General features: G+C 52.1%; 4 protein-coding genes across 11 annotated transcripts in view; 1 reads left to right on the top strand and 3 right to left on the bottom strand.

Moving 5' to 3' along the window:
• Positions 1 to 36: 36 nt before the first annotated feature.
• On the top strand, positions 37 to 3559 carry PQBP1 (polyglutamine binding protein 1). The gene is made up of 7 exons (XM_060001720.1): positions 37 to 192; positions 591 to 675; positions 2030 to 2141; positions 2338 to 2450; positions 2632 to 2916; positions 3109 to 3172; positions 3343 to 3559. The coding sequence occupies exons 2-7, from the start codon at positions 609 to 611 to the stop codon at positions 3497 to 3499; spliced, it is 798 nt and encodes a 265-aa protein (XP_059857703.1). The 5' UTR covers positions 37 to 192; positions 591 to 608; the 3' UTR covers positions 3500 to 3559.
• A 69-nt stretch (positions 3560 to 3628) lies between these two features.
• On the bottom strand, positions 3629 to 11791 carry SLC35A2 (solute carrier family 35 member A2). 6 transcript variants are annotated; one of them, XM_060001917.1, is made up of 6 exons: positions 11519 to 11791; positions 9825 to 10007; positions 6889 to 7040; positions 5744 to 5966; positions 5220 to 5407; positions 3629 to 3898 (listed from the first exon to the last, which is right to left on the bottom strand). In XM_060001917.1, exons 1-6 carry the CDS (start codon positions 11607 to 11609, stop codon positions 3770 to 3772), a joined length of 966 nt encoding a protein of 321 aa, XP_059857900.1. In that variant the 5' UTR covers positions 11610 to 11791; the 3' UTR covers positions 3629 to 3769. The 6 variants fall into 6 exon arrangements, with proteins under 6 accessions (XP_059857900.1, XP_059857896.1, XP_059857897.1 ...); XM_060001913.1 differs by having other exon boundaries at positions 5220 to 5966; XM_060001914.1 differs by having other exon boundaries at positions 5230 to 5966.
• Positions 11792 to 13047: 1256 nt separating this feature from the next.
• Positions 13048 to 18394, bottom strand: PIM2 (Pim-2 proto-oncogene, serine/threonine kinase). Its single transcript, XM_060002652.1, has 6 exons — positions 18160 to 18394; positions 17915 to 18024; positions 17101 to 17151; positions 14833 to 15205; positions 14219 to 14395; positions 13048 to 14121 (listed from the first exon to the last, which is right to left on the bottom strand). Exons 1-6 carry the CDS (start codon positions 18218 to 18220, stop codon positions 13958 to 13960), a joined length of 936 nt encoding a protein of 311 aa, XP_059858635.1. The 5' UTR covers positions 18221 to 18394; the 3' UTR covers positions 13048 to 13957.
• Positions 18395 to 20138: 1744 nt separating this feature from the next.
• Positions 20139 to 23801, bottom strand: part of OTUD5 (OTU deubiquitinase 5) — a 28417-nt gene continuing 24754 nt past the window's right edge. For 2 of the 3 annotated variants that reach the window (XM_060002410.1, XM_060002412.1), the window contains exons 7-9: positions 23011 to 23212; positions 22809 to 22922; positions 20139 to 22497 (exon numbers count right to left, since the gene is read on the bottom strand). In XM_060002410.1, the coding sequence (XP_059858393.1) occupies positions 22373 to 22497; positions 22809 to 22922; positions 23011 to 23212 (441 nt within the window). In that variant the 3' untranslated portion in view covers positions 20139 to 22372. The remainder of the gene's footprint in view (positions 22498 to 22808; positions 22923 to 23010; positions 23213 to 23801) is intronic. The other variant, XM_060002411.1, reaches the window with a different exon arrangement.

The following is a 23801-nucleotide window of genomic DNA, read 5'->3' as shown; positions in this document are numbered from 1 at the left end:
CTCATTGGCCAGCCAAGTTTGTGTCATCCTTTCGCCGCAGCCTGAGCTTAGCCCAGTTTCCTCCAGGCTCGGAGGGAGAGGACCTCGTTCTGGGGTTTGGGAGAAGAGAGTCGTGTAGTCCTGGCACTCATAGAAGCGACGAGAGAGAGACGGCCAGTCTGTCAGCTTTCCACTACCCGCGTGACTGTATTGGTAATGTCGGGGTGGGCGCATTTTTTGGAGCTGGAGGTGTTGCGCTCTGCTCCCCCATCCCAGCGCCTTGGTTCCTTCCACCCGGTAGTCTTCGGGGGAAGTTGGGTGAGCCCATTTCTGGGGCGAGGGGCAGCCGCGTTTGGCCCCTGTGGCAGTGGGCGGAGCCTGGGCCTGGGAGAGGAACCCGGTCCTGGAGCACCCGGCCCGGGAGAGGAGGGTTGGTGAGAGTTTTGGTGATATTGCCATTTATCCCTTCCACCTTTTAGCGTAGGGTCTGTCGCCCAGCTCCTAGTGTAGGTGGGGGTCCAGATGAGTACTTGCTGAGGGGAGGCGCTTGGTTACAAGATCAGATTCAGTCCTCATCTGAGCTGTTTTTTGGTCTGTCTGTTCTTCCCTAGGTCTGTCTGCTATCCGCTATGCCGCTGCCCGTTGCGCTGCAGACCCGCTTGGCCAAGAGAGGCATTCTCAAACATCTGGAGCCCGGTGAGAGAGCTAAGAGCAGATAGGCCTACCAATGTGGCAGGCTTGACAGGCACTTTGTTGTTGATACTGCCACTTGATACCTAGCATGGACCTACTTCGCACCAAGCAGTGGGGTGGCAGGCATTTCATTGTTAACAATGCGTATTCCTGACACCCATTCCTACCGTATGAGGAGGCGGGTGGGGACGGGGAATAGACATTTCATCCTTAATAATACTGACAGTTGACGTGTATTTTTGGGTCTTCTATATCCCAAGTTTAATCCATCCATCAATCCCTGGAAGTGGTTACAAATTATCTAATAGTAAGGATAGTAACAGTTGACAGAAGCTGACATCTACCGCAGCCTCCTGTGGGCCAAGCACAGTGGCAGGATGCTAATACTTTGCTCTTTACCATACTAATAGATAACATTATTTTAGACCTACTGTGGAGCCAGGCACTGTGCTAGTGATATATACCTTATTGTTCACCGTATCAATAGCTGACATGTATTTTGGGTCTACTTGAAGTGTCATACACATTATGGTGAACAGTATATAAAATAATGATAGGATCTATCATTTCAGCCTACTGTGCTGCTGTTGCTAGTATTTCTACCTTATTGTAAGTAATAGCAAAAGCTGGCATCTAGTTTGGGCTAGGGTGTTCCAGGTACTGGAAAACTCATCTTATTTTCACTTTATTGATAAGTGACATCTATTACAAGCCTGTTGTGTGCCAAGCATAGATCTTTGGTTAATAATACTGATAATGATCATTGATATGACATTTACTTTAAGGCTGTTGGTACCAGGCCCTGTGCTGATTGTATATATCTTACTAACAATACCGATGATTATAGCTGACATCTATTTTGGGCCTGTTGTGTGACAGGCACTCTGCTGTTGCTGACATATACATTTCATTGTTAGCTATAGGTGAAATCTATGATAGACCTATGGAGGTCCAGGTACTCATACACCTTTTTCATTCTGTTGATAGTAACTGACAACAGTTGTAGGCCTCAGGAACTGAATAGATTCAGAGAAGCGTTTGGATAAATCCCTTGCTATCCAAACTTGCTAGTCAATATACCGGAGTCAGAAACCTCATATTCACCAAGCCAGATAAGTTCAGGTAACATTATGTCATATCTGAACCCAGAAACAGAACAGATTTGGGTAAATTTTTTGGTAAATCCTAATATTCAGATACTTGGATTTGGAATGTGAGCAATATTTTTTAGGGCACTTGAGACCTGGCACACACACGTGGTCCATGTGAATGTGAGTGTGTCTCCCCAGGCCCTGACTGCAGGATGGGGATCCCTCTGGTCCTTACTGCTGTCCTCCTTTCCTCCTTGTCCTGCCAGAACCGGAGGAAGAGATCATTGCCGAGGACTATGATGATGATCCTGTGGACTATGAGGCTACCCGGTTGGAGGGCCTGCCACCAAGCTGGTACAAGGTGTTTGACCCTTCCTGGTGAGTCTGGGGATGCAGCGGGGTGGGCTGGGGGCAAATGGGGGCCACAAAGGAAGACATCTGGGGGTCCCTCCCTGTAGGGTCCTGGCATGGGGCAGGTACAGGCAGAGATCGGGGAGACGAGAGTTGAGGCTACAAGGAGAGGATATCTGTGCTGACATTCCTTCTCTCCCTCCCTCCCTCCACTGCCCTGCAGCGGGCTCCCTTACTACTGGAATGTGGACACAGACCTTGTGTCCTGGCTGTCCCCACATGATCCCAACTCCGTTGTTTCCAAATCTGCCAAGAAGCTCAGGAGCAGTAATGCAGGTGAGTTGGCAGATACAAGGGTGCCTCGAGTGTTCTTGCAGTTCTCCAGGAGGGGTCAGGTAAAAGACCAGGGCGGGTAAGACCAGGCAGACCCAGCCCCAGGCAAAGGAGGCTGTTGAAGGCAGAGGCTGCTGGGTCCTGAGGTGGGAGGCGGAAGGTCACAAGGCTTTCGTGTCCCCAGATGCTGAGGAGAAGTTGGATCGGAGCCATGAGAAATCGGACCGGGGCCACGAGAAATCGGACCGAGGTCACGAGAAGTCGGAACGCGGCCATGAGAAGTCAGAACGGAGCCATGAGAAGTCTGACAGAGACCGGGAGCGTGGTTATGACAAGGTGGACAGAGAGAGAGAGCGGGACAGGGATCGGGACCGGGACCGCGGGTATGACAAGGTGGACCGGGAAGAGGGCAAAGAACGGCGCCACCATCGCCGGGAGGAGCTGGCTCCCTACCCCAAGAGCAAGAAGGGTAAGCTGGGGTGAGGCAACGGGGGCACCAGGGGGGCACAGTGTAAGGAAGCCCTCGCTTGGCTTCACACGAGTGCCTGAGCCTGGGGCCTGGCAGCCTCAGGCTCCATTTCTTCTGGGGATGGGAGAGCTCGGTGATCGGGGACTCCTTGTGCCCCCGTCGAAGACCCCACTCTGCCACCTACTTCCGCAGTGGCAAGCCGGAAGGATGAAGAATTAGACCCCATGGACCCCAGTTCGTACTCAGATGCACCCCGGTAACTGACCACCCCTCGAGAGCCCTTCCTTTTTCCCCTCGACTCACTGCACCGCTGACTGTTCCTTTCTTCCTGTCTCCTTTCCCCCTTTGTCAGTTGTGGGTGGGTGGGAGGTGCCTGCCACAGTACACATATTATACATTCCCGCCCCCGCCCCTTGTCACCCCCAGGGGCACGTGGTCAACAGGACTCCCCAAGCGGAATGAGGCCAAGACGGGTGCAGACACGACAGCAGCCGGGCCCCTCTTCCAGCAGCGCCCTTACCCATCCCCGGGGGCTGTGCTCCGGGCCAATGCCGAGGCCTCCCGAACCAAGCAGCAGGACTGAACCTTCCCCAGCCCGGCCCACCCTGGGGTTCTTAATAAAAGCTTTTCGGTGGATCATGCCCACGAGACCTGAGTGCTTCCTTCTCTCACACTTTTGAGACTTCCCAACCCAAGCCAGCAAGATGCAAAACACATTTTATTTACAAAAACTCACCTAAGAAATAGTGTAGGGGTAGCAGGGGCATGGGGGTGGTTGGGTCCTGTCTGGGCCAGAGTTTAGTCATGTCAGCCCTGCGTGGGAGAGGGGGTGTGGGGACAGGGGGTTCGGCGTCTACCCGCCCCCCCCACCAGTACTGATCAGAGCGTTTGGTCCTGGCTGGACCAGGGCAAGAAGGGAGAGTGAGGCCAGGCCAGCGTCTTCAATCCCAGCGGCTAGGAACCCTTCACCTTGGTGAGCAACCTGTGGTGGGAACGGGGAGGAAAGAAAAACACAGAAAGCTGGGGTGGGCTGGCAGGTGGACGTCCTGAGCAAGCAAGGATGACTAGGGAGGCTGGTAGTCCCCAGGGTTAGTAACAGAGCCCATGTGGAGAGAGCGGGTACCCTGGGTCAGAAAGCTACACGTGGACTAAATAAATACAATATCTTTATTTGGCATTGGGTATCCTGACATTTGTTCATTACAGTTCCTTAAAAAAACAAACCAAAAAATCAGAACAAATTAATCAAAAATAAAGATCCAACGGCCCTATGTACATATAGCAAAGACAGCCCAGGCATTATGCGCGCACGCATGTGCGCGCGCACACACACACACACACACACACACACACACACACACACCCCATATACACCCTGGGAGACAGTTAAGGGGTCAATAAGCTTTGGGGAGTGCAGGGGGCAGGTTCCACATTTCAGCAATTTAAAGACACCCCTCCCCGTGAAGGGTGCCTCGTACAGCCAGTGGGGTATCATGAGTGTGGCTGGCAGCTTTATTTTTCCTCTCAGGGTATCTTAGAAAATAACCCTGCATCCAGCAACTGACAGTGTCTTAGATTCCATGAGATTAGGCCACTTCAAGGACCTCCCTTCTCCATTTTTCCCACACCCTGGATCATTCATCTGATTACACCACAAACCCCCAAATCGCAAACAAATGGCCCCTACTGCACCCTCCCCTTGAATGGGCTGATGCAAAAATCTCAGCTGTCGCCCCCCTTCCTCTCTCTCTGGGTGCTCACAAGAGGCCCATTTTCAAGTCCCTGTGTTAGGGAAGCTGCCCCAAGGCCACAAAAAGAGCTACTAATATGATCCAGTGTGGTTGTCAGGGAGGAGAGAAGGCCTCAAGCTATCAGAATCGGAACCCCACACATAGGCATCAGTCATTACTAAGGAGTTGTAGGATTTTTGTCCAATTTGTCCCTACAAAGGTGGAGGGATTGCTGGGAGGGACTCTCCCAGGCATGAGACACAGGACGCCTCTGGCTGAGGGGGGCAGACAAAAAAAGCCTTGAATAACAACACCCCCAACCCGGTCCCCAAAGAGGTTAGACTGAGACAGAGGAGGCAGCTCTAAAAACCCCTGGCTACAAGGAAGGGTTCACGTGATGCCCTGCCCTAGTCCCACAGGCTTCCAGAATTCTCGAGAACCTGGAAGAAAAGACCCTTCCAACCCCATGGGAGCCAGGCCCCGGTGGCAACTTGGGTCCTGCAGATGCCCAACACCCTCCACCCAGTGTCCCTCCCTGTCTCCCCCCACCGCCACCGCCAGCCCTCACTTCACCAGCACTGACTTTGGCAGAAAGGGCTCCGTGCTGACGTCTCCACGGTGGGAAGACAGCTGCGGTGGCGGTGGCTGCCCCGGAGGCTGCTGGTGAGTGCAGGGCCCAGAGGTGGAGGCAGACGCGGAAGCTATGGCTTTGGCTGCACCTCGGGGCAGGCTGTAGAGGTAGACGGCACCGATGACCAGCCCTGCACCAAGGGCAAACAAAGGGTCCACGTGGAAGCCAAAGAGGCGGATGGAGGCAACAGTGGACAGCACAATGGACAAGGAGGTGGCAAAGCCCTTGAGGATATTGTCGGCATACTTGACGACAACAGCCACCAGTAGCCCGCCGAAGGCCTGGTTGAGCACCACGCCCCAGACAGCAGGCGTGTACCCGAAAAAGAAGCCGCGGTGGGCTACAGCGGTGCCCTCGGCCCACCAGAGCCCCACCAGGCCCAGGGCTGTGCCGAAGAGGCCCAGCTGCAGGTTGCGCAGCCACACGGAGCCTGAGCTGCCTTTGAGGATCTTCTCAAAGTAGACACCTGCAAATCCCGAGGACAGACAGGACGCCACGACAGCTGCTAGGCCCGCCCCAGGGTTCTGATCCAGAGGCCGCGGGCTCCCACCGCCGGCTTGCTGTGCCTGGACAATGGCGACTCCGGTGAAGAGGAGCAGCAGGGAGGCCCACTGCAGCCGGGAAAGGCTGCGGTTCAGCATAAGCACGGAGAACAGTGCCGTGGTCAGGATCTTCAGCTGGTACGTGACCTGCGAGTGGCATGTGGAAGACACTGAGGGCTGCTTCCGACCCCCAACATGTACATGTGGGGGACGGCACCCACTGTGGGCCCCCAGGCACAATGGAGGGACAGGGTGGGGTAGATAACCATAAAAACAGCAAAAATATCCAGCCACTGGCCACTGACTGAGATGCCGCTAAATAGCTCTGAGGCGCCTCCCAGAAAGCACACAGGAGGATGGCTGTGCAAGGACGTCCTGGGCCACACCCAAGTCCACATCCCAACCCCATGTCCTAGCTGTGTGACGAGGGACAAAGCACTTGCCCTGTCTGAGCCCTGACATACCATCTGTAAATACGACTGATGTATGTGAAGCACCTCACACAGCAGGTAATGAATGAATGGTAAACATCCTGATGAGGGAGGTCTTGATAAGGATGTGTTGATACAAATGAATCAGCCATGAAATGACGTCAGTAAACATTTACATAGAGCTTACTATGTGCCAGGTGTGGGTCTAAGCACTTCACATGAATTCGTTTAATCCTCACATATGAAGTGTGTTATTGTAATGTCCAATTTAAAGATGAGATGGAGAGGTTACGTGACTTGCCCAATATCACACAGCTGGAAAGTAGCAGAGCTGGGATTTGAACCCAGGCAGCCTGGCCCCAGAATCCAGGCTCTTTAACCATCTTAAAGGTTGCTTGTAAATAGCCTAAAGCTTATCCATCACCAACCAAAGGCTCTTCCCAGATATTACTTCTTTTAGTCATCTCAGTGAGTAGCTACTATTACCATTTCCATTCCCAGTTCTCACAGATGAGGAAACCGAGGTTGAGGAAGATCCAAGGACATTCTGGAGGAAACACAGCCCCCGCTCTCTGCAGCCCTCCCTCCCCAACATCCTATATCCCCCACCCCAGCCAGTTCCTGGGCTTGGGGCTCACCTGGAAAGTGGCAGCTGGCAGGTTGGAGATGGCAACATACTGGAGGTTATTCTGCAAGGTGTAGATGAGAGAGGGCACTGCGAGCTTGAGTGTGTCCACATACTGCACCAGGACAGCCTCGTGGAGGAAAAGAACCAGGTGCTTCACGTTACCTAGGTGGAGGGAGGAGAGCCCTGTTTAGCGCTGACTTCTAAAGATGGGGATCCTCTAAAGGACAGGACTGGGCCTGGTCCTGTGTCTCCCCACCACACTCCAACTCCCTGAGGGCTAGAATGAGGTCTGCACTCTCGGTTTCTCTAGAGTACAAACATGTCTCCAGCAAGCCTTTCGGATACTCAGTCTGAGAATCACAGACCATATTTCACTCATCTTAGAGCCCACCTCCCTGGCACAAAGTCCCAGGGCAAGCACTCAGTACAGTTTGTGCAATGAAATAATCAGCACTAACTAGGAGCTTGTGAAGTAGAAGCTCTAGGAGTGTGGGTGGAAAGCTGTTTACCAAGCAGAGGGAAAGTTTTAGACTCAGCTTTTATTTTTTTTAAAGATTTTTTTGATGTGGACCATTTTTAAAGTCTTCATTGAATTTGTACAATATTGCTTCTGTTTTACATTTTGGTTTTTTGGCCGCGAGCCATGTGTGATCTTAGCTCCCTGACCAGGGATCGAACGAACCCACGCCCCCTGCATTGGAAGGCGAAGCCTTAACTACTGGACTGCCAGGGAAGTTCCTTAGACTCAACTTTTAGACTTTTCCTAGTTCCTTCCTAGCCTGAGAGCTGCCTGAGGGCAGGGGCCATCTTCCACTTGGCCGCCTCCTTCTGTCAGCCCCACACACACCAAGCATTTGCCCCTGTCACATGGAAGAATGCAGGCTTGACTCTAAAGCAGAAAGTCTGGTTGGGACCTGCTCCAATCAATAAATGAGAATAATTTCCTATATAATAAGACCTTTGCAAATCTCACCCCACTTTTTTGCAGTTCATCTTTTAAGACTCATCTGACTTCTTAAAAGAAGTCCCTCCTCAGGGAGAACCCCACAACCACTGCACAAGGTTACTGCAGGAACTCCTGCTGATGCTCATTCACAAAACCCTGCCCTTTCCCTTCAGGGCATTAATCCCAGGAGTAACTATCAACCTCTAACCCTTTACCCAAATTCCCTGGGCCCAGGGGTTTGGGTGTTCAAGAATGTCCAGGTGTTAGAAAGGTAACACGGCATATATGCTATACATTTCACATAACACACACAACGTATATGGCGCTGCACACCGTAATCAAGCACATTCATATTTCTGCAGTGACCCGTGGACACATTCACACCAAATGAGAAAACTAAAAAAATAAAACGGGGGGGGGGGTTGCTGAAATTGTAGATAAGAGATGAAAGCTGTGATTAACCTGTAGCTATTTGTTTCTCCCCATCTAAAATATCAGCCCCCTGAGGGCAAGATGCACGTCTGCATCGCTAACATGTCCACTTCCACAGCCAGAACATGGCCTGCCACACAGTGTTCACTCGAACCGTCTCAGACTCAATCTAGAACAGAGCAGATGAGTTCCTAAACTGCTGCCTCCCAGGGCCCTGGAGCTAATGAGTGGGTGAGAATGCTTTCTTCAGTGTAAATACCTAGGGCAGAGCTGCATGCGAGGCCTTTATAGAGAAATGACTGGGCAACATTTTAAAGAAGGCCTTTGGGGAGGTGTTTAAGTTAGTAAATAAATTCAACTTATAGGAAATATAGAGGACAGAAGAACATGTTAAATGAGACCAGTGGGAGGCACTCAGCAAAATCCAGGCTACCCGAAGTCTACAAGACAAACAACCTTATGTCTTCGAGAAATTAACTGCAGAGAGAAAAAAAAACAGTTGGAGGGGAAACTAGAGGCTAGCCGACCTAGAAGACACCAACCAATTACAAAGCACTGGCTTTATATAAACCTGATTCAAACAAAATTTTTAAAACTTTTATGACATTTGAGAAATCATTACGAATTTGAACACTGACTGGATATTTGATTATTTGATTAACTTAAAAAATTATTGTTAATTTTTTGATGTATGATTTCTAGGAGTCATGACTGATTGAAGTCATTAGTTTAAATGTACCGAAATATTTACTCAAGATAATAAGAGGGAATTTACTTCAAAATAATACTTCATGTGGGACATACTTCAATATAACAAGGTGGGGCTTCCCCGGTGGCGTAGTGGTTGAGAGTCTGCCTGCCGATGCAGGGGACACGGGTTCGTGCCCCGGTCCGGGAAGATCCCACATGCCGCGGAGCGGCTGGACCCGTGAGCAATGGTCGCTGAGCCTGCGCGTCCGGAGGCTGTGCTCCGCAACGGGAGAGGCCACAACAGTGAGAGGTCTGCGTACCGCAAAAAAAAAAAAATTAAAAAAAAAAAATATATCAATGTGCAGGAGTAGGTAAACAGACACATAGATTGGTAGTGAGTGGATAATCACTGATGCTGTTTAATGGCAGAGTGGCCACGAGTTGATCATTGTTGAATCTCGGTGATGGGACATGGATATTTTACCATTTTATTATTTTCTCTGATTTTGTGTTTGAAATTCTCCATAATGAAAAGTTAGAGAGAAATCAATAAATCATCATGTAAGGGTCACCTGCTACCTTATGGGCACAGACTGTCTCATTCCTTCAGTGTTTACTGGCCAGCTCCTGGGGAGTTAGGGGTATAAACATGTGGATGCAGCTACTCATAGCTGGAGGTACAAGGCAGCCAAGCCACACTTACACAATCCCCAGGCATTTTCATAGACACAGAGATAATCCCCCAACCAAACCCTCCACGTGGGAGCGGGTACATACACACACACACACACACACACACACACACACACACACACACACTGCCACCCACCGACTCCAATGCAGCCCCCCTCCCTGCAGCCCCTCTCCCTGGCTCATACCCCTCTTCTGTGCGAAGAGCAGCAGCAGGCAAGTGAGACCTTTGAGCACTTCAGCCATGACCACAGCAGTGGTGGCAAAGAAGCGGTCCCCAGGCAATGTGCGGGCATAGCGGATGCTGAGGATGAGGGAGGCATTCTGGACCACCAGCACAGCTAGGGATATGTATTTGAGGCGCCGGTGAGCTGTGGGGAATGGAAGGAGTAAGGGGGAAGAAGGGGTCAAAAGCTGCTGTGGCATAACCACACTACCACCCTCCCCTCTCCTTTCTCAACCAGGATCCTCCTAGCCACCGCTACTTCCTCCTTCTGCCTGCCTATCCTGACCCAACGTGAGTCTCATCCCTGCCAGCTTCCACTGCCTCAGCCACAGGCAGGAAGAGCCAGAAAGGGAGAAGTGGGCCTCTCCCTGTCCAGCCCATACCTGGAATCCTTGCTGAGGTGTCAGGAAATGGGTGGGGCAGGTCCTGGACACCCACCTCAGCCCTCTCTCTCCCTCCCCTGAGTGAGAAGCAACCCTGCCCTGGGCAGAATACCAACTGCATCCTCGACATTTATTGAGTGCTTACTGCGTGCCTATCATTGGGATAAGGGATTTATATGGATCACCTCAACAGACCCCTACATGGCTCTGATCTCTGAATGAACTATCAGTGTTCCCATTTTATGGATGAACAACCAAATATTTATATGAAATGATGGTTCTATTTAGTGAATGATTGTCTCATGTGAAAAACGATACCCTAATACAAGGAATGAGACCACTGTATATAAGGCACGTCCATCCCTTAAGGAACGTTCTCTCATCTAAATTATTCCATTCCCTTACACTCAGAATGGTCTCTCCAACCCTTCCCGCCTATGATGACTGATTCCTCCCTGCCCCAGAATGGTCTAACAAATATAAGAAATGATTCCCTCACTGTCCAAAGGATTGAATCCCATGTAGTAAATGGTTACTCCACTAAGAATGGTCTGGGTCCCTTAACGATATAAGGAAATATTTCCCTATACACCAATCATCCTCCCACCACCGCATACCCCCACCCAAGGAATTATCCCTTGTCCTGCTCACACTCACAATGAACTCTCCCCGTTATAAGGAATGGCCTGGCACCCTCAGAACGTCCTTTCTCCGCCATATAAGGAAGGCCCCTCCCACTGCAACATACAATGAACTATCTCCATCAGGAAGGGACCCCTAGAATGGTCTTCTCCCCATATAATGGACATCCCTATCCTCAAAACATTCTAAGTCATATAAGGAAGAACCTGCCCCACCCTAACTCACAATACCCCTGTCCCTTTACAAGGAAGAAACCACCTCCCTCAGAACAGCTCCTCCCTTCTGTAAGGAAGAACTCTCCCGCTCTCAGAATGGTCTCTCCCTTGTATAAGGACGGACCCCCACACACACTCAGAATGGTCTTAGTGGTCTTAGCCTCCCCAAAAGGAAACACCCGCCTCCAACTCAGAATGGTCTCTACTCCCCATTTGCAGAAGGGACCTCCCCATCACCCTCAGAATGGTCTCTTCCGCGCCCCCAAAACACACGTCCTCCTCCCACCCTCCCACTCCCCACACATAGGTTGGTCCGTACGGGATGCTCCCTCTCGCCTCAGTGAGGAACCTTTCTGACCCCCCCGCGATCCCACCCCCCGGCCCGCCGCCGACTGCTCAGCCACAGCCTGTCTCACCCGCAGTCGTGGTCCCAGGCTCCAACATCCCTGCAGAGACCACCCCTGGCCCGGCCGCCGCGGGGGAACCGCCGGACCCCACCGCTGCCATGTTGGCATCTGCCTGGCCCGTCCCCTCGGCAACAGTAAGCCACTTCCGTGTCCGTTACTTCCGCTTCCGGGACCCTGGGGTGGGGATGGGGCGAGCGAGAAGCTTCCCAGAGCGGTGGCTCTCCTCGTTCGCTCCTGAACGCTAGTTTAAGAGAGGTCTCAGGATTTCCAAATTCCGTTGAGATCCGGAGGCAGGGCACGCAGCCGGCTCAGTCTCCCACCGTCTTTACAGAGCCTCTTTAGCCCACTCCCGTTACTAAACCCGCCCTCATCTTCTTTGACCCCGCTTTCCATATCGCCCGCCCATTCTGTCTCCTCGTCTCTTTGGTTCCGGTGTCTGTCTCCTGTCTCGGCTCTTTATTGCCACCTTCTGATGGCACCGCCCTTTCTGCATCAAAACTCCTGGGTCCTTCCGGGTTGGACTGAAGTTCTTTTCCCTTCTGCCGGCGAGGCCAACCCCCGCCCCCTGGAGAGACAGCGGGCATCTGGGAGGGAAGTGAGACTTTGAGGGAACAGGGCAGGTGAGGGTCAGGCAGGTAAGCGAGCAGATAAAGGCAGGGCAGTTAAGGATATACTAGTGAAATGGCACAGGAGAGTTCAGACTGAGAAGGGAGGACAAGTGAGTCACCATTAAGAATGGAAAAGTGAGAAGTGGGTAGGTAAGCCAGTAGGTGAGAGGTTTACAGGTTAGTTGTTTTTTGTTGTTTTTTGCCACGCTGCCTGGCTTGCATGATCTTAGTTCCTCGACCAGGGATTGAACCTGGGCCACCGCAGTTAGGACTAGCACCTAGTCCTAACCACTGGACCGCCAGGAAATTCCCTAGGTTAGCTGTTGAAAGCAGGGCAAGAGAAGGTACAACTGAGGTCCGGACAAGTGCAACTATGATAAAATAGGGCAGGGCAGGTAAGTCAAGAGTTGAGGAAGTTGAAGTGAGCGGGATGAACAGGTAAGAAGACAAGGAAGAGGTGAAAAAGGTAGAGGCAAAACAGGTGACTCCACCTTGGACGTTATTAGAAAACAAGGAAGGGCTAGGAAGATTCCCGTCAGCGCTCAACCCCCACCCTGCCCTCACCAAGCCCCAGAAAGGGCTTTTCTTCTCCCATGGGGAAGGTATTTCCTCCCCTGGGGTTGGGGGAAAGGAGTTTTTTCTGCCTCTGAGCTGACCATCTTTGATTTGGGAGTGTGTCCCAGACATCTTCAATGTCTATGGTATCTCCAAAGCAGCCCTTCTGCACATACGGGGTGCTACATAAGAGCTGAGGGGAAAATCAACTTTTTCTTTCACCTTAAATGAACCCATAAAAGATCTTCAGGATGGCACCACAAGACTGAGGCTTCCCGTGGGCAGAGAGGTCCAATCCATCTCCCTCTTGGCTCAGCATTCAGTAGATGCTCCACGAATGCCTCACCACATCTACAAATGGCCAGTCGCTTCTGATTCTATTACATTTATTAAATAGTGGGTTTCCACACATGGCTTTTTAAATAATCCAGGCGGGGGAGAAGGAAGAGGAAGATACAGTTGGAGCTCTCCTTCCCCAATACATTAAGTATTTACATTTCAGCAACTGGACAACCCTGGCTCAGAAGGAGGCAGCAAGAATCAAAAAAAGGTGGAGGGTGGGGCCCTAGGAGAACAAACAACAAGACATTTCCCTCACCCCATCCCCCCAAAAACCATCCACCCCATCCTAGTGGACTCTAGTAGTGTCCATCTCCCATCCCCTCCCAAATCATGAAAGTGGGGTTTCTCCTCACCAGAATAAGAGCACTTGGGATAACAGAGTAGGGTCCCCTCACACACACACACAAAAGCCCTGGGACAACAATAGGGCTTACCTCCCCCAGAATAAACAACCCTGGGCTGAGGCAGGCAAGCAGCTTGACTGAATATGGGACCCTAGGCTAGGGGAAAGTGTCCCTTTGCTAAAATAAGAGCCGCTGGGGGTATTGGAAGGAAAGCACCCTTGCCCAAGTCAGAGCATTTAAACTAAGTTTGTGTGGTGGTAGCAGGAGGTGCCAGTGTAGGGGTTACTGCTCATCAGAATAAGAGCCCTGCAGGCTCAGAATGTAATTTCAACCAAATAAACACCCTTAGCAAAACAAGAAGCAAAGAAGGACCCCCTCCAGAATAACAGAGCATACGTTCTGGGAGGAAGGCTCCTTAGCAGGATTGGGATAGGGACTAGGTAAACTTGGCTTATGTCTTCTGACACCTGATCCCCAATCTCTGACCCTAGTAACACTGGATTTTTAATGACCTGTAAAACCAGATCAACAGATGTCCATCTATCCCTGTGGCGTGGCCATGGGATGGCTATTCCAACTAATGGGGGCCCTGGCCAGGACTAGGGCAGTAGGGACCAGGCCAAAGGGGTGGAACTCCCTTTGGGAGTGTTGAGGGATGCATCCTCAGCTGGTGTCTGCATCCAGGGGTCCAGCAGGATCTCCTCCAGTGTGGGTCGGGCAGAGGGTTTGGGGGCCAGGCACCGGCGGATTAGGGCACAACAGTCTGCAGATCAGAAGCACACAGGAGATTAGCAGTGAGTTGGGGGCACCAATCCCTGGGAGGGATGAAGTCTGGTGGGCTAGGGTGGGTGGGGCCTCACCTGGGGAGACGTGGGCAGGGAAGTGGAGCTCAGCCTCCAGAATCTCCTGGTCTCTCTCAAAGGGAATGTCCCCACATACCATGTCATAGAGGAGGATACCCAGTGACCAGACAGTGGCTGGAAGTGCGTGGTACTGATGACGAGAGATCCACTCCGGGGGGCTGTACACCCTTGTCCCTGCACATAAGCCACAGGTTAGACCATTCTCTGATAATGCCCTTCTCCCATCCCACCCTCCCCAGGAAGTATGGTTGCTTCACTAGAATTAAGAGAACTCACTGTATGAGCAGGGTCCCCTCACCAGAATAGAAGCTCAATGGAATAAAAGCACTTAAAAGGTACAGTAGGACCTCCTTACCAGAAAAAGAAGACTCAGGATAATAGCAGGATCCCATCATCAGAATAAGAGCCCAGAACAAGATCAGGGCACTGTCAGAAGATGGACTTATTAGAGAGCAAGGCTTGAAAGCCCCTAAAATTAAAACTCAAGAACCTTATAAAGGTGTACTATAGATCAAGGGTTACAGGATACCCCAGCACTGGAGGTCAAATGTCAAGAGGCCAAAAAGATAAAAGGTGAAAACTCCCCCCACAGAGATTTAGGGAAGCCTTACCATCAAAGTCAGTGTAGGGTTCATCATGAAGCAGGGCGCCAGAACCAAAATCAATGAGTTTGGCACAGCCCCGGCGGAGGTCCATCAGGATGTTCTCATCCTTGATGTCACGATGGACAACTCCACGGGCATGGCAGTGCCGAACAGCTGCCACTACCTGGGCAAAGAGACAGCGGCTTCGGCCTTCACCCAACGGGCCCTGCTCTGTGATGTAGTCAAAGAGATCCTGGGCAGGCAGAGGCCGCTCAAGGACCAGCATGAAGCCCTCTGGTGTCTCGAACCAGTCAAGCAGGCGGATCACACCAGGGTGTCCACCACCTGCACCCACCTTCCATAGCAGTGCCACTTCCAGTGGGCATGTGACTGAGTCTGACTGGGGGGGGGGGGGAAGCAGGGAGAGAAAAGAGAATACAGACATCAGGCTAGCAGCTTTGAGGCTGACTTCTCGCCTGAACTTAAATCATAGCTCCTCAGCCTCCTGACTGTGTGGCCTTGAGCAACCTGCTTCCTTCCCTGGGCCTCAGTTCTCTCATCTTAAGGGCTTAAACTCACATAGCCATTGGGAAGGTGATTCAAGCTTAAGGCTATGGGGTGGGGAGGGATAAATTGGGAGATTGGGATTGACATGTTAGCACTACTATATGTAAAATAGATAACTAATACGGACCTACTGTGTAGCACAGGGAACTCTACTCAATACTCTGTAATGACCTATATTGGGAAAGAATCTAAAAAAAGTAAAAGTGGATATATGTATATTTATAACTGATTCACTTTGCTGTACAGCAGAAACTAACACAATATTGTGAATCAACTATATTCCAATAAAATTTAATTTTAAAAAAGCCAAAGCCTTTGCACATCTGGCATGTAATAGGAGCTCAGTTCATTTTTGTTTTTGTTTTTGGCTGTGCCACTTGCAGGATCCTAGTTCCCCAACCAGGGACTGAACCTGGGCCACAGCAGTGAAAATGCCGAATCTCAACCAGTGGACCACCAGGGAATTCCCTCAGGAAATGTTTGAGGAATAAATGAAGGTGGTTCTTAACAAAAGGCCTTCAGCAGAAGCAAGTGATAAACACTATTATGTAGTAATTTATCTGTTTTGTCCACTGACATCTGTAAAGAGACTAGAATAGTACCTTACACACAGTGTTGCTTGATAAATGTTAAAAATGTTTTAAATAGATAAAAGCACTTTATAGCATAGAATCTGACGCAGTTAGCACTCAATAAATACTATTATTGTGTGATGGTTTGTCTGCTTTGTTCATTGCCATAGCTCAAACACTAGAACAATGCTTGGTAACAGGGCAGAGCTCAATACATAGTTGTTAAATAGGTGAAAGCAATTAGTAGAAAAGGACTAGCACAAAAAGAGCTCTCAATAAATGTAATATTTTGCCAAGTGCCTAGAATTGTACCTGGCACGTTCTAGGTGCTAATATACAGTTGTTAAATAGCTAAAAGTGATTAACTGCAAAGGAACTGGCACAAAGTAAGAACTCAATAGTGTCATTATGTGATATTTTGTCACTGTCACCAAGCATCTAGAACCGTGTTGAATGAAAATACTTAGTGGAAATTGGAACACAGTAAGCTTTTATGATGAAGCAAAGTCTGAGGCATACAGTCGGTACTCAATAAAAGGCATACATGTTACTGGTCACAAAACCCGCCCCACTCTCGAAGCCCTGCGCGGGCACACGGACTGCCAGAAGCAGCCTTCCTGCCTGAGCTGGGGCCCTCTGCCGGCCAGTGCACTGACTTGCACAGCCGCAGACAGGTTTTCTCACGGTGATGAAAATTCCGCTACTGCGCAGGGGCACCTTCTCCCTCTGGGTCCCACAGCCTGCTCAGGCGCAGTTTCCCCAGAGCCCGCCAGGGGGCGCTCCCGCCCCTACAACTTGCCCAGACCCGCCCTGTTGTCCATTAGCGCTCTAAAGGCAGAAGAGAAGCAGCCACCGTCACCATGGCAACCAATGACCTCTGCCCCTCTTTCCTCACCAGCATGCCCTGCGGGCAGCCCCTGAGGCAATGTTTAGAGGCTGAGAAAGGAGGGTGGGAGGGGAGAATCCAGGGCTCTAGGGGAACTGGGGTGAGTCAGAACTGTATGGAGGTGTGGATATCACCACAGGGGAGTAAACATGGGCTGGTAGGAGTGTTCTCACCGTTACAGGGCCCAAGGAGTTATACAAACCATAGAAAGGCGAAATCCATCGTCAGAGATGGCGTCGCCAGGTCAAAAAGGACTGCAAAGATACTCACCCAGGGGGACCAGCCCAGCACGCGATTCCGGGGGATCACTTTGATGGCCACCTGAAGAAGCGGGCTGAGGTGAGGGAGCCAGCACATGACCCTCAGACCTCTCCCGGTCTGGACCCTCACCCTAGTCTTTCTGGTCCCAACCAACCACTCCACACCACAACCCCAAATGAGCTGGTGCTTCTCCCCTGCCCTCCAAGTCTCCAAAACCAAGTACACCTCTCCCACCATCTTTGGCCCTGGGCTCTTCCTTCTCAAGGCTTCAGGACCCCTCATTCCACGTGACGAGTTCTGAATTTCCTAACACCCCAAGCCCTCGATCTTCCCATCCAGCCCCAGGACACCCCAACCCTGTAGGGGGGGTCCTGGTCCTCACGGCTCCACCCTGGACACCTGCCTCCAAAATCCCAAAAATCTCAACTCTAGGTCCCCACCTTCCCACATATATACACCTCTCCTGGATCGCAAGGTCTAGAGTCCTCACGACCCGCCACTCTCCAGTCTCACTCCCTGGACTTCCAGAATCCTTGCCCTGAAACACCCCCTTCCCACACATACCCACCTGGACCGCCACACACACACACACACACACACACACAGGCGCGCGCGCGCGCGCGCACACACACACACACACACACACACACACACACACACACAGGCGCGCACTCAAGACACCCTCAGCAACCCGGATCCCGGCCCTCACGACCCTACCACTCGCACACTGTAGGCTCACTCCCTGCTCAATTAGCATCCCAGCCCCGGGGCTCCCGCCGCTGCCACACACACCTGGCCCTCCCAAGACCCTCGTGGTGGATACCTGGAGTCGGTCTGTGACGCGATGTCCTGCGAAGACGGTGCCAAAGCCCCCCTTACCCAGGAGGGGGCCGAGTCGGTACTCGGCCTCGAACGCTTCCCGATCCTTGCCTCCTACGCAGGCGGAGGCGAGGAAGTCAGGGTGGCGGCGTGCTGAGGCCGGCCGCGACCCTCTCCCCCTCCCCCCGCGCCGCCCTCAACCACTTCAGCCCGCCCGGCCTGGTCGCGCGGTAGGGGAGCCTCTCTCACCTGGCGGCGGCGTGGGGGTCATGGGGGCCCCCGGGAGCCCCTGCAGAGGCTTAGTCAACATGGAGGAGGAGCTGCGCAGATTGAGCCCGCTGAGCCCGCAAGGCGTGGACGCCCGGGGCAGCGAGGCCGGGGAACCAGGACTGGGGGGCGCCAGGATGGAAGGTAAGGAAACTGGTGGCCCAGAAGAGCCGGCAAACAGCGCAACCTTAAGATTCGCCGCGCGCGCCAGCCCCGACGCTACTGAGACAGGGCACTAGCTTCCCGAGAGAGTCGCCCCGGGCGACGGCCCCGCCCACTTGGCTTTGATCAATCCGGACGCAGCACCTGCTGTACCCCAGCCAATCGGAGCCAGCCCTTATTTGCATGCCACCCTAACGTTTCAAGTACCCCCTTATGCAAATACATGCCCGGATCTTCCGCGGGGGCGGGGTCTGCATGCAAATGAGGGGGCGCGTGCGAAGAGGAAACTGGTTTTGGGAATCCCTTTTGCAGCAAGCGCGTTTGTTTTGGTTGTTGCGCGGAGTTGTTTTTATATATGTGTCTGTATGTGTATATATAAACTTAAAAAAAAACCTGCACCGCCTCCTTTCCTAGGAAGTTGGTTGGCCGCCGCTGCCTCGAGATTAGCGCGGAGATAACGCCAGGCCTTCTAAGGGTTCTAAGAATCCCGGCCTGTGGTTATCCAGGACCCTGTCTCCGGAAGGGTGCTCCTCAAACCAGGACCAGAGCCCTCTAGGCGCCCGGCGGCCTCCGCCCGGAAACTGAAGCCGGGGATCCTGGAAGAACCTGTTCAGCCGTCAGGGAGGGCTAACCTCCCTGACAACCACCTCAGGGGAAGCGCTGGTCCAAGGCACCGTTCCCATGCCCGGAGGCCACGGCCTGTGGGGTGTTTGTGGAACCCTTAACGTAGACAGACCTGGCTAGACCCAGCCATGAACCCAGTCAGCAGGTCTAGAATCTGGAATGGCGGGGGGGGGGGTTCTTGGGGTTGGGAGCAAGCCAGAGTAGTGGTGGCTTGGGGTGTGCTTCTGGATGAGAGAGACAGGGGCTACGAGGGCTCGGGGAGGTAGTAAAATACCCTCAGTCACAAATTTGGGAAAAATAGGCCTCATGCTGCAAATGGACAGACATGCACTCCAAAGACACACACACACAGAAGCAGCATGTGAGAAATACACAAACACATACGGCCAGACACATTCACATGAACTTGTCCTAGACACACATGTACATATGTACTGTCACACAGAGGCTGAAATCTACTGTCAGGCAGGCATGCTGCCAGAAAATTATGTCCCAGAATGACACCAGAGATGCACTGTTACAGAAAGGCACTCCAGATAGATTCACATAGACCTACACTGCCATGTGACAAAGACACAGAAATGTCCTGTCAGACATACCGCCAGAACTTGTCACAAAGATACTGGCACCATCAGACATACAGTGTCACAGAAAGACTTGTACTGTCCCAGAAATGAGACCCAGAGTCTGTCACAGGAAGACACACAGATGCTCAAGACACACATGCACTGCTCCAAAGGCAGACATATACTTATGTGATAGAGCCACAGATAGGCAGTGTCACAAAAACAGACATGGATTGACCCAGTCACAGTCACAGACACACACACACACACACACACACCAGCAGACATGCAGTGTTGTCACTGAAACTGTCCAGAAATAGCTACCCAGAATCTGTCACAGGAATACAAACGGACATCCACCCTATCAGAAAGAAACCACAGATGCCCTGTCACAGACAGACCCACACAGACATGCACTTGTCTCAGAAACAGACACAAACTGTCAGAGATAGAGTCCCACACTCAGTCACCATCTGACACACCTGGAACTAAGCCCTTGTCACACACACTAGAGAAAGACACTGTGAGATGCACAGAGACTTGGACTCACCACAGTCTCACACACACACACAAACACCCAAAAAGCAAATACACACATGTACTCTCCCTTATTCATCCAACATTTATTAGGGGTCTACTTAAGCCTGCAAGGCCCTAGAGGGGGTGCAGATATTAAGAGATACACAGATAAGTCAGGCATCATAGCCCTTGCCCAGGAAGTTGACAGTACAGTTACTGGGAAAGGAGTAAAGACATATTTGTAGATAGAGGTGAGAATGTGGACAGGGTCACACAGGACTTCTCAGGAGACCCTCTACCCATCTTGAAAGACAAGGTTGGAGGCTTGGGACAGAGGAAAGGCAAATTCCAGGCAGAGGCCAAGGAAAACTGGACAGAGCGGCAAGATGAAGTAGGCAGGGGCCAAATGGTGCAGAAATTTCAACATTAGGATAATAAATAATACCTGCTAACATTTGAGCTCTCAGAACATGGCAGGCACTGCGCCGTCGTACATTATGTTGACCATATACACTCTCTCAATGCTCACAACCAGAGAGAGCATGAGGTAGTAGACATTAATCACCCCTGTCCCACACATGGGACACTTGAAACTCAGAGAGCCTGTGATTTGACCAAGGCCACATAGTTAGAAAAAGCCGAGGTTTCAAACCAACTCTCCACACATGTGCTTAACCAGTGGATTCCACAGAGACACCCTGCAGACAGCCATACCCTCACCTGCAGAACTGGACACACATCCTTCCACAAGAACCCCATTATTGAGGGACATCAAAGACAACTGACAAAACCTGAGGGCCAGCCATCCTTCTCTGCCTTGGCTTCACCTAGTCTAGGAAGGGCAAGGACAGAAGTGTCCAGAGAACTGGGGAACATGAACAAAAAAAGGTTTAGCTATTCCTCGGTTTCTAAAACCAAGTGTGGGGAGGTCCCCTCTGGTCGCTTCCACTAAACTCATGTTGCTATGAAGCAACCGTTGTGGCTGACCAAAGCATTTCCTAATCAAACAATCACAAGGAAAGAGCAAACATATTGGGGCGAGAGGCAGGCAGAGAAGTTGGAAGTTCAGTCCCTGCCTTTAAGCTCACAGTTCTCTGCTCCCATCACACCCCAGGAAATAGAGTGGGCAGGCTACATCCTGTGCCAATAGTGAGGCAAGGACGATGGGCAAAGACAGAGCTTTCTTGGTGGTAACAGGTCCAAAAGCTGGTTTAGTAACCAGTGAATCAAATATGAACAAACTCTGGGCCCCCAGAGAGACCCCAAGGGAGAGCATACGGCCCTTAGAGGTCAAGCCAAGGTCTGTGCCATCACCGCCTCTGATCAGAGGCTCACCCACCCCCTGTCCCACACAGAACAGAGGCGCTCAGGGGAAACTGACATTTGGTTTTATTGTGCCAAGGACATTACAGATGGCGGATCTTGCTGACACCTGCAGGGCATGGGTGCCCCATCTGCCAAGGCTGCTCCCACCCCCCACACTCAAATCCTGGGCGGTGGCCATAATCCTCAAAGGTGCCCCCCACCCCGAGATTCCAAAATGACTGGTGGTGGTGGTGGAAGCATAAGGAATGCAGCAAGGTCAGAGTCTCATTGTCCAAAGCCCACTTGACACCTGCCCCCCCTTGCCCTCCCACCCCACCCTGGCTCACACTAGACCCTGCCCGCCTCCACAGAGCTGGAGGCCAGGGACATCAATCACATCTTCGTGCCCCGTGGCCTGCCTGCCCCCAAACCAGAGAGATGCCACTTTCATAGAGCCAGTGCTGTTGTCTACATCACTTTTTGATTGGTTGATTTTATAAGATAAAAGTAACGTTTTAATAAAGAAAAAGTTCAACATTGAAGGCTCAGACATTCTTGGGGTACTGGGAAGGGGATTTTCCCACTTCTTCCTCCCACCTCCCCGGCATCATTTGTGGTGGGGTGACAAGTTTCTGATCTTGGAAGGAATCGGGGACAAGGAGACTTTCCTCTGTCTGAATGTCTCTCCTCAGGGGCTGCCTGGCTGCCAGTTGGTTTGTCTCTGTGTGCCTCTCGCCTACCTTCAGCACCCTTGCCCGAGTCCCCTGTGGAATGCAGGGATGGTGCTGTGCAGGGGGCAACAGGGCACATCAGCTGGCGAAGAGACAGGTGATGATGGTGGTGGCAGCGATGAGAGGGCGCGCAGGGTGGGCTAGCCGGAGGGAAGTGGGGAGGAGTGAAAGGAGGGGAGAGAGGGAAGAAGGAAGAAGGCAAGAGGGAAGAAAGCCAAAGAAGGTGGGGTGGCACCAGAGGGCAGGAGTGTGGGGGTTGGGAGATGGTCTCCAGTCTCTGGGTCTCCATCAACTCTTGTCTGGGGGTGGGTCTCTGTGCACTTTGTTTTTCTTCATACTGTCTAGGTATTCCTGTTGGGACACTGCCAGCACCGACGCTAGGATCTCATCATCATCCCAGTCGTTCAGGCCTGCTGGGCAAGAGGAAGGGAGAAAGGATGACAGAGCACTTTAAAGCCTGCCTTCTCCTTGCCCTTTGCTGATCCCTGGCTCTGGAGAGATCCCATTCAGGCCCCCATCACTCTTTTCTCTAAGGAGAAGACTCCTCTGGGCCTACAAAACCCCACTCAGATCCGCCTCTGGGACAGACTCTTGGACCTGAAAAATTCTCTTTTCCTGGGGAGATGGCCAGAGGCCCAAGAAGCCCCCTTTGCAGGACAAGCTGGTTCTGCCATCTCTCCCCAACTCCCAGCTGGCCCCTGGACCATAGACAGAGGAGGCTTACCAAAGGCAGAGGGGGACATCTGCTGAATGAGGGCCCGGCACTCCAGAGTAGGGTAGAGGGACACGAGGGGAGAAGTAGCCCGGTCGGCCCCTGTCGAAAACTGGCTGCTCGTACCTGGGGCAGATGGACAGTCAGAGGCAGGGCTCAGGACCTAGGCAGGACCTCCTGACCCCTGCATGCTCCCTATCAGCAAGTCACTGACCTGGTGCACAGGGTGAAGGAGGTTTGGCAAGAGCTAAGACAGTGCCTGGGGAAGGAGGCTTGATGCCCAGCTCGGCATGCAGCTCAGGGTGCTCGGGTGACGAGGCTGAACTCCGCTGCCTTGGGGACCGGCTGGTCCACTCCTCCAGACCACTGGAGGCTGCTGCTGTGGCAGAGCTGCACGTGGCGCTGGCTTTCCGGGGCTGCAGTGAGCAAGGATGAGGAGGTAAAGACCAACACCAGTCGCAACCCTCCTCTGCCCCATTCCCAAAGGGCTCGCTCCCTCCCAGGATCCTGGCTATGATATAGCTTCTACATAGGCCACCACCATTCCTGTTCACACAATGGACCACAGGATGAAGGTAAGCTCTTTTAAAGCCCCTCTCACACCCTTACAGCCAATCTGACAGGAAACCAGTTACCTCCACCTTCAAAATAGATCCAGAATCTATCCCCTTCTCACCCCCTCCCTTGCCAGCACTGTCGTCAGTCACCAGAACTGCTATGGTAGCCTTCTCCTTTTTGGTCCCCTGCTTTCACCCTTGCCCCCTAGACTCCATTCTACACTCAGCAGTCAGGAGGATCCTGTTAAATCCTAAGTCAGATCCCACTCTTTCTCTGCTCACAACCCTCTCATGGCTTCTGCCTCATTCAGAAAAAAAGCCAAAGTTCTCACCACAGCCCACAAGCCCCTTCCAATCTGGCCCCACCGCCTTCCGACTCCATCTACTACTACATTCTCTTCTGCCACAATGGCCTCCAGGCTGCTTCTGAATCACACCTGGTGTGCAC

This window comes from Delphinus delphis, chromosome X (assembly GCF_949987515.2).
Source record: "Delphinus delphis chromosome X, mDelDel1.2, whole genome shotgun sequence".
Taxonomy (NCBI): domain Eukaryota; kingdom Metazoa; phylum Chordata; class Mammalia; order Artiodactyla; family Delphinidae; genus Delphinus; species Delphinus delphis.
The sequence above is the reverse complement of the archived record's forward strand: the minus strand, read 5'-3'. Positions and strand labels throughout refer to the sequence as shown.

What these genes read in the sequence shown, in the direction of transcription:
- PQBP1 (XM_060001720.1), top strand. Translation starts at nt 609, where the DNA reads ATGCCGCTGCCCGTTGCGCTGCAGACCCGCTTGGCCAAGAGAGGCATT. An exon ending in TCTCAAACATCTGGAGCCCG is followed by an intron (nt 676 to 2,029) that starts GTGAGAGAGCTA and finishes TTGTCCTGCCAG; the next exon opens with AACCGGAGGAAGAGATCATT. An exon ending in GCTCAGGAGCAGTAATGCAG is followed by an intron (nt 2,451 to 2,631) that starts GTGAGTTGGCAG and finishes TCGTGTCCCCAG; the next exon opens with ATGCTGAGGAGAAGTTGGAT.
- PIM2 (XM_060002652.1), bottom strand. Translation starts at nt 18,220, where the DNA reads ATGTTGACTAAGCCTCTGCAGGGGCTCCCGGGGGCCCCCATGACCCCC. An exon ending in GACCCCCACGCCGCCGCCAG is followed by an intron (nt 18,025 to 18,159) that starts GTGAGAGAGGCT and finishes CCGCCTGCGTAG; the next exon opens with GAGGCAAGGATCGGGAAGCG. An exon ending in CCCTGCCCACGTCTCCCCAG is followed by an intron (nt 14,122 to 14,218) that starts GTGAGGCCCCAC and finishes TCTGATCTGCAG; the next exon opens with ACTGTTGTGCCCTAATCCGC.
- SLC35A2 (XM_060001913.1), bottom strand. Translation starts at nt 11,609, where the DNA reads ATGGCAGCGGTGGGGTCCGGCGGTTCCCCCGCGGCGGCCGGGCCAGGG. An exon ending in TGCCAGCTGCCACTTTCCAG is followed by an intron (nt 5,967 to 6,888) that starts GTGAGCCCCAAG and finishes TGCCACTCGCAG; the next exon opens with GTCACGTACCAGCTGAAGAT. An exon ending in TTCTGCCAAAGTCAGTGCTG is followed by an intron (nt 3,899 to 5,219) that starts GTGAAGTGAGGG and finishes TTCCCACCACAG; the next exon opens with GTTGCTCACCAAGGTGAAGG.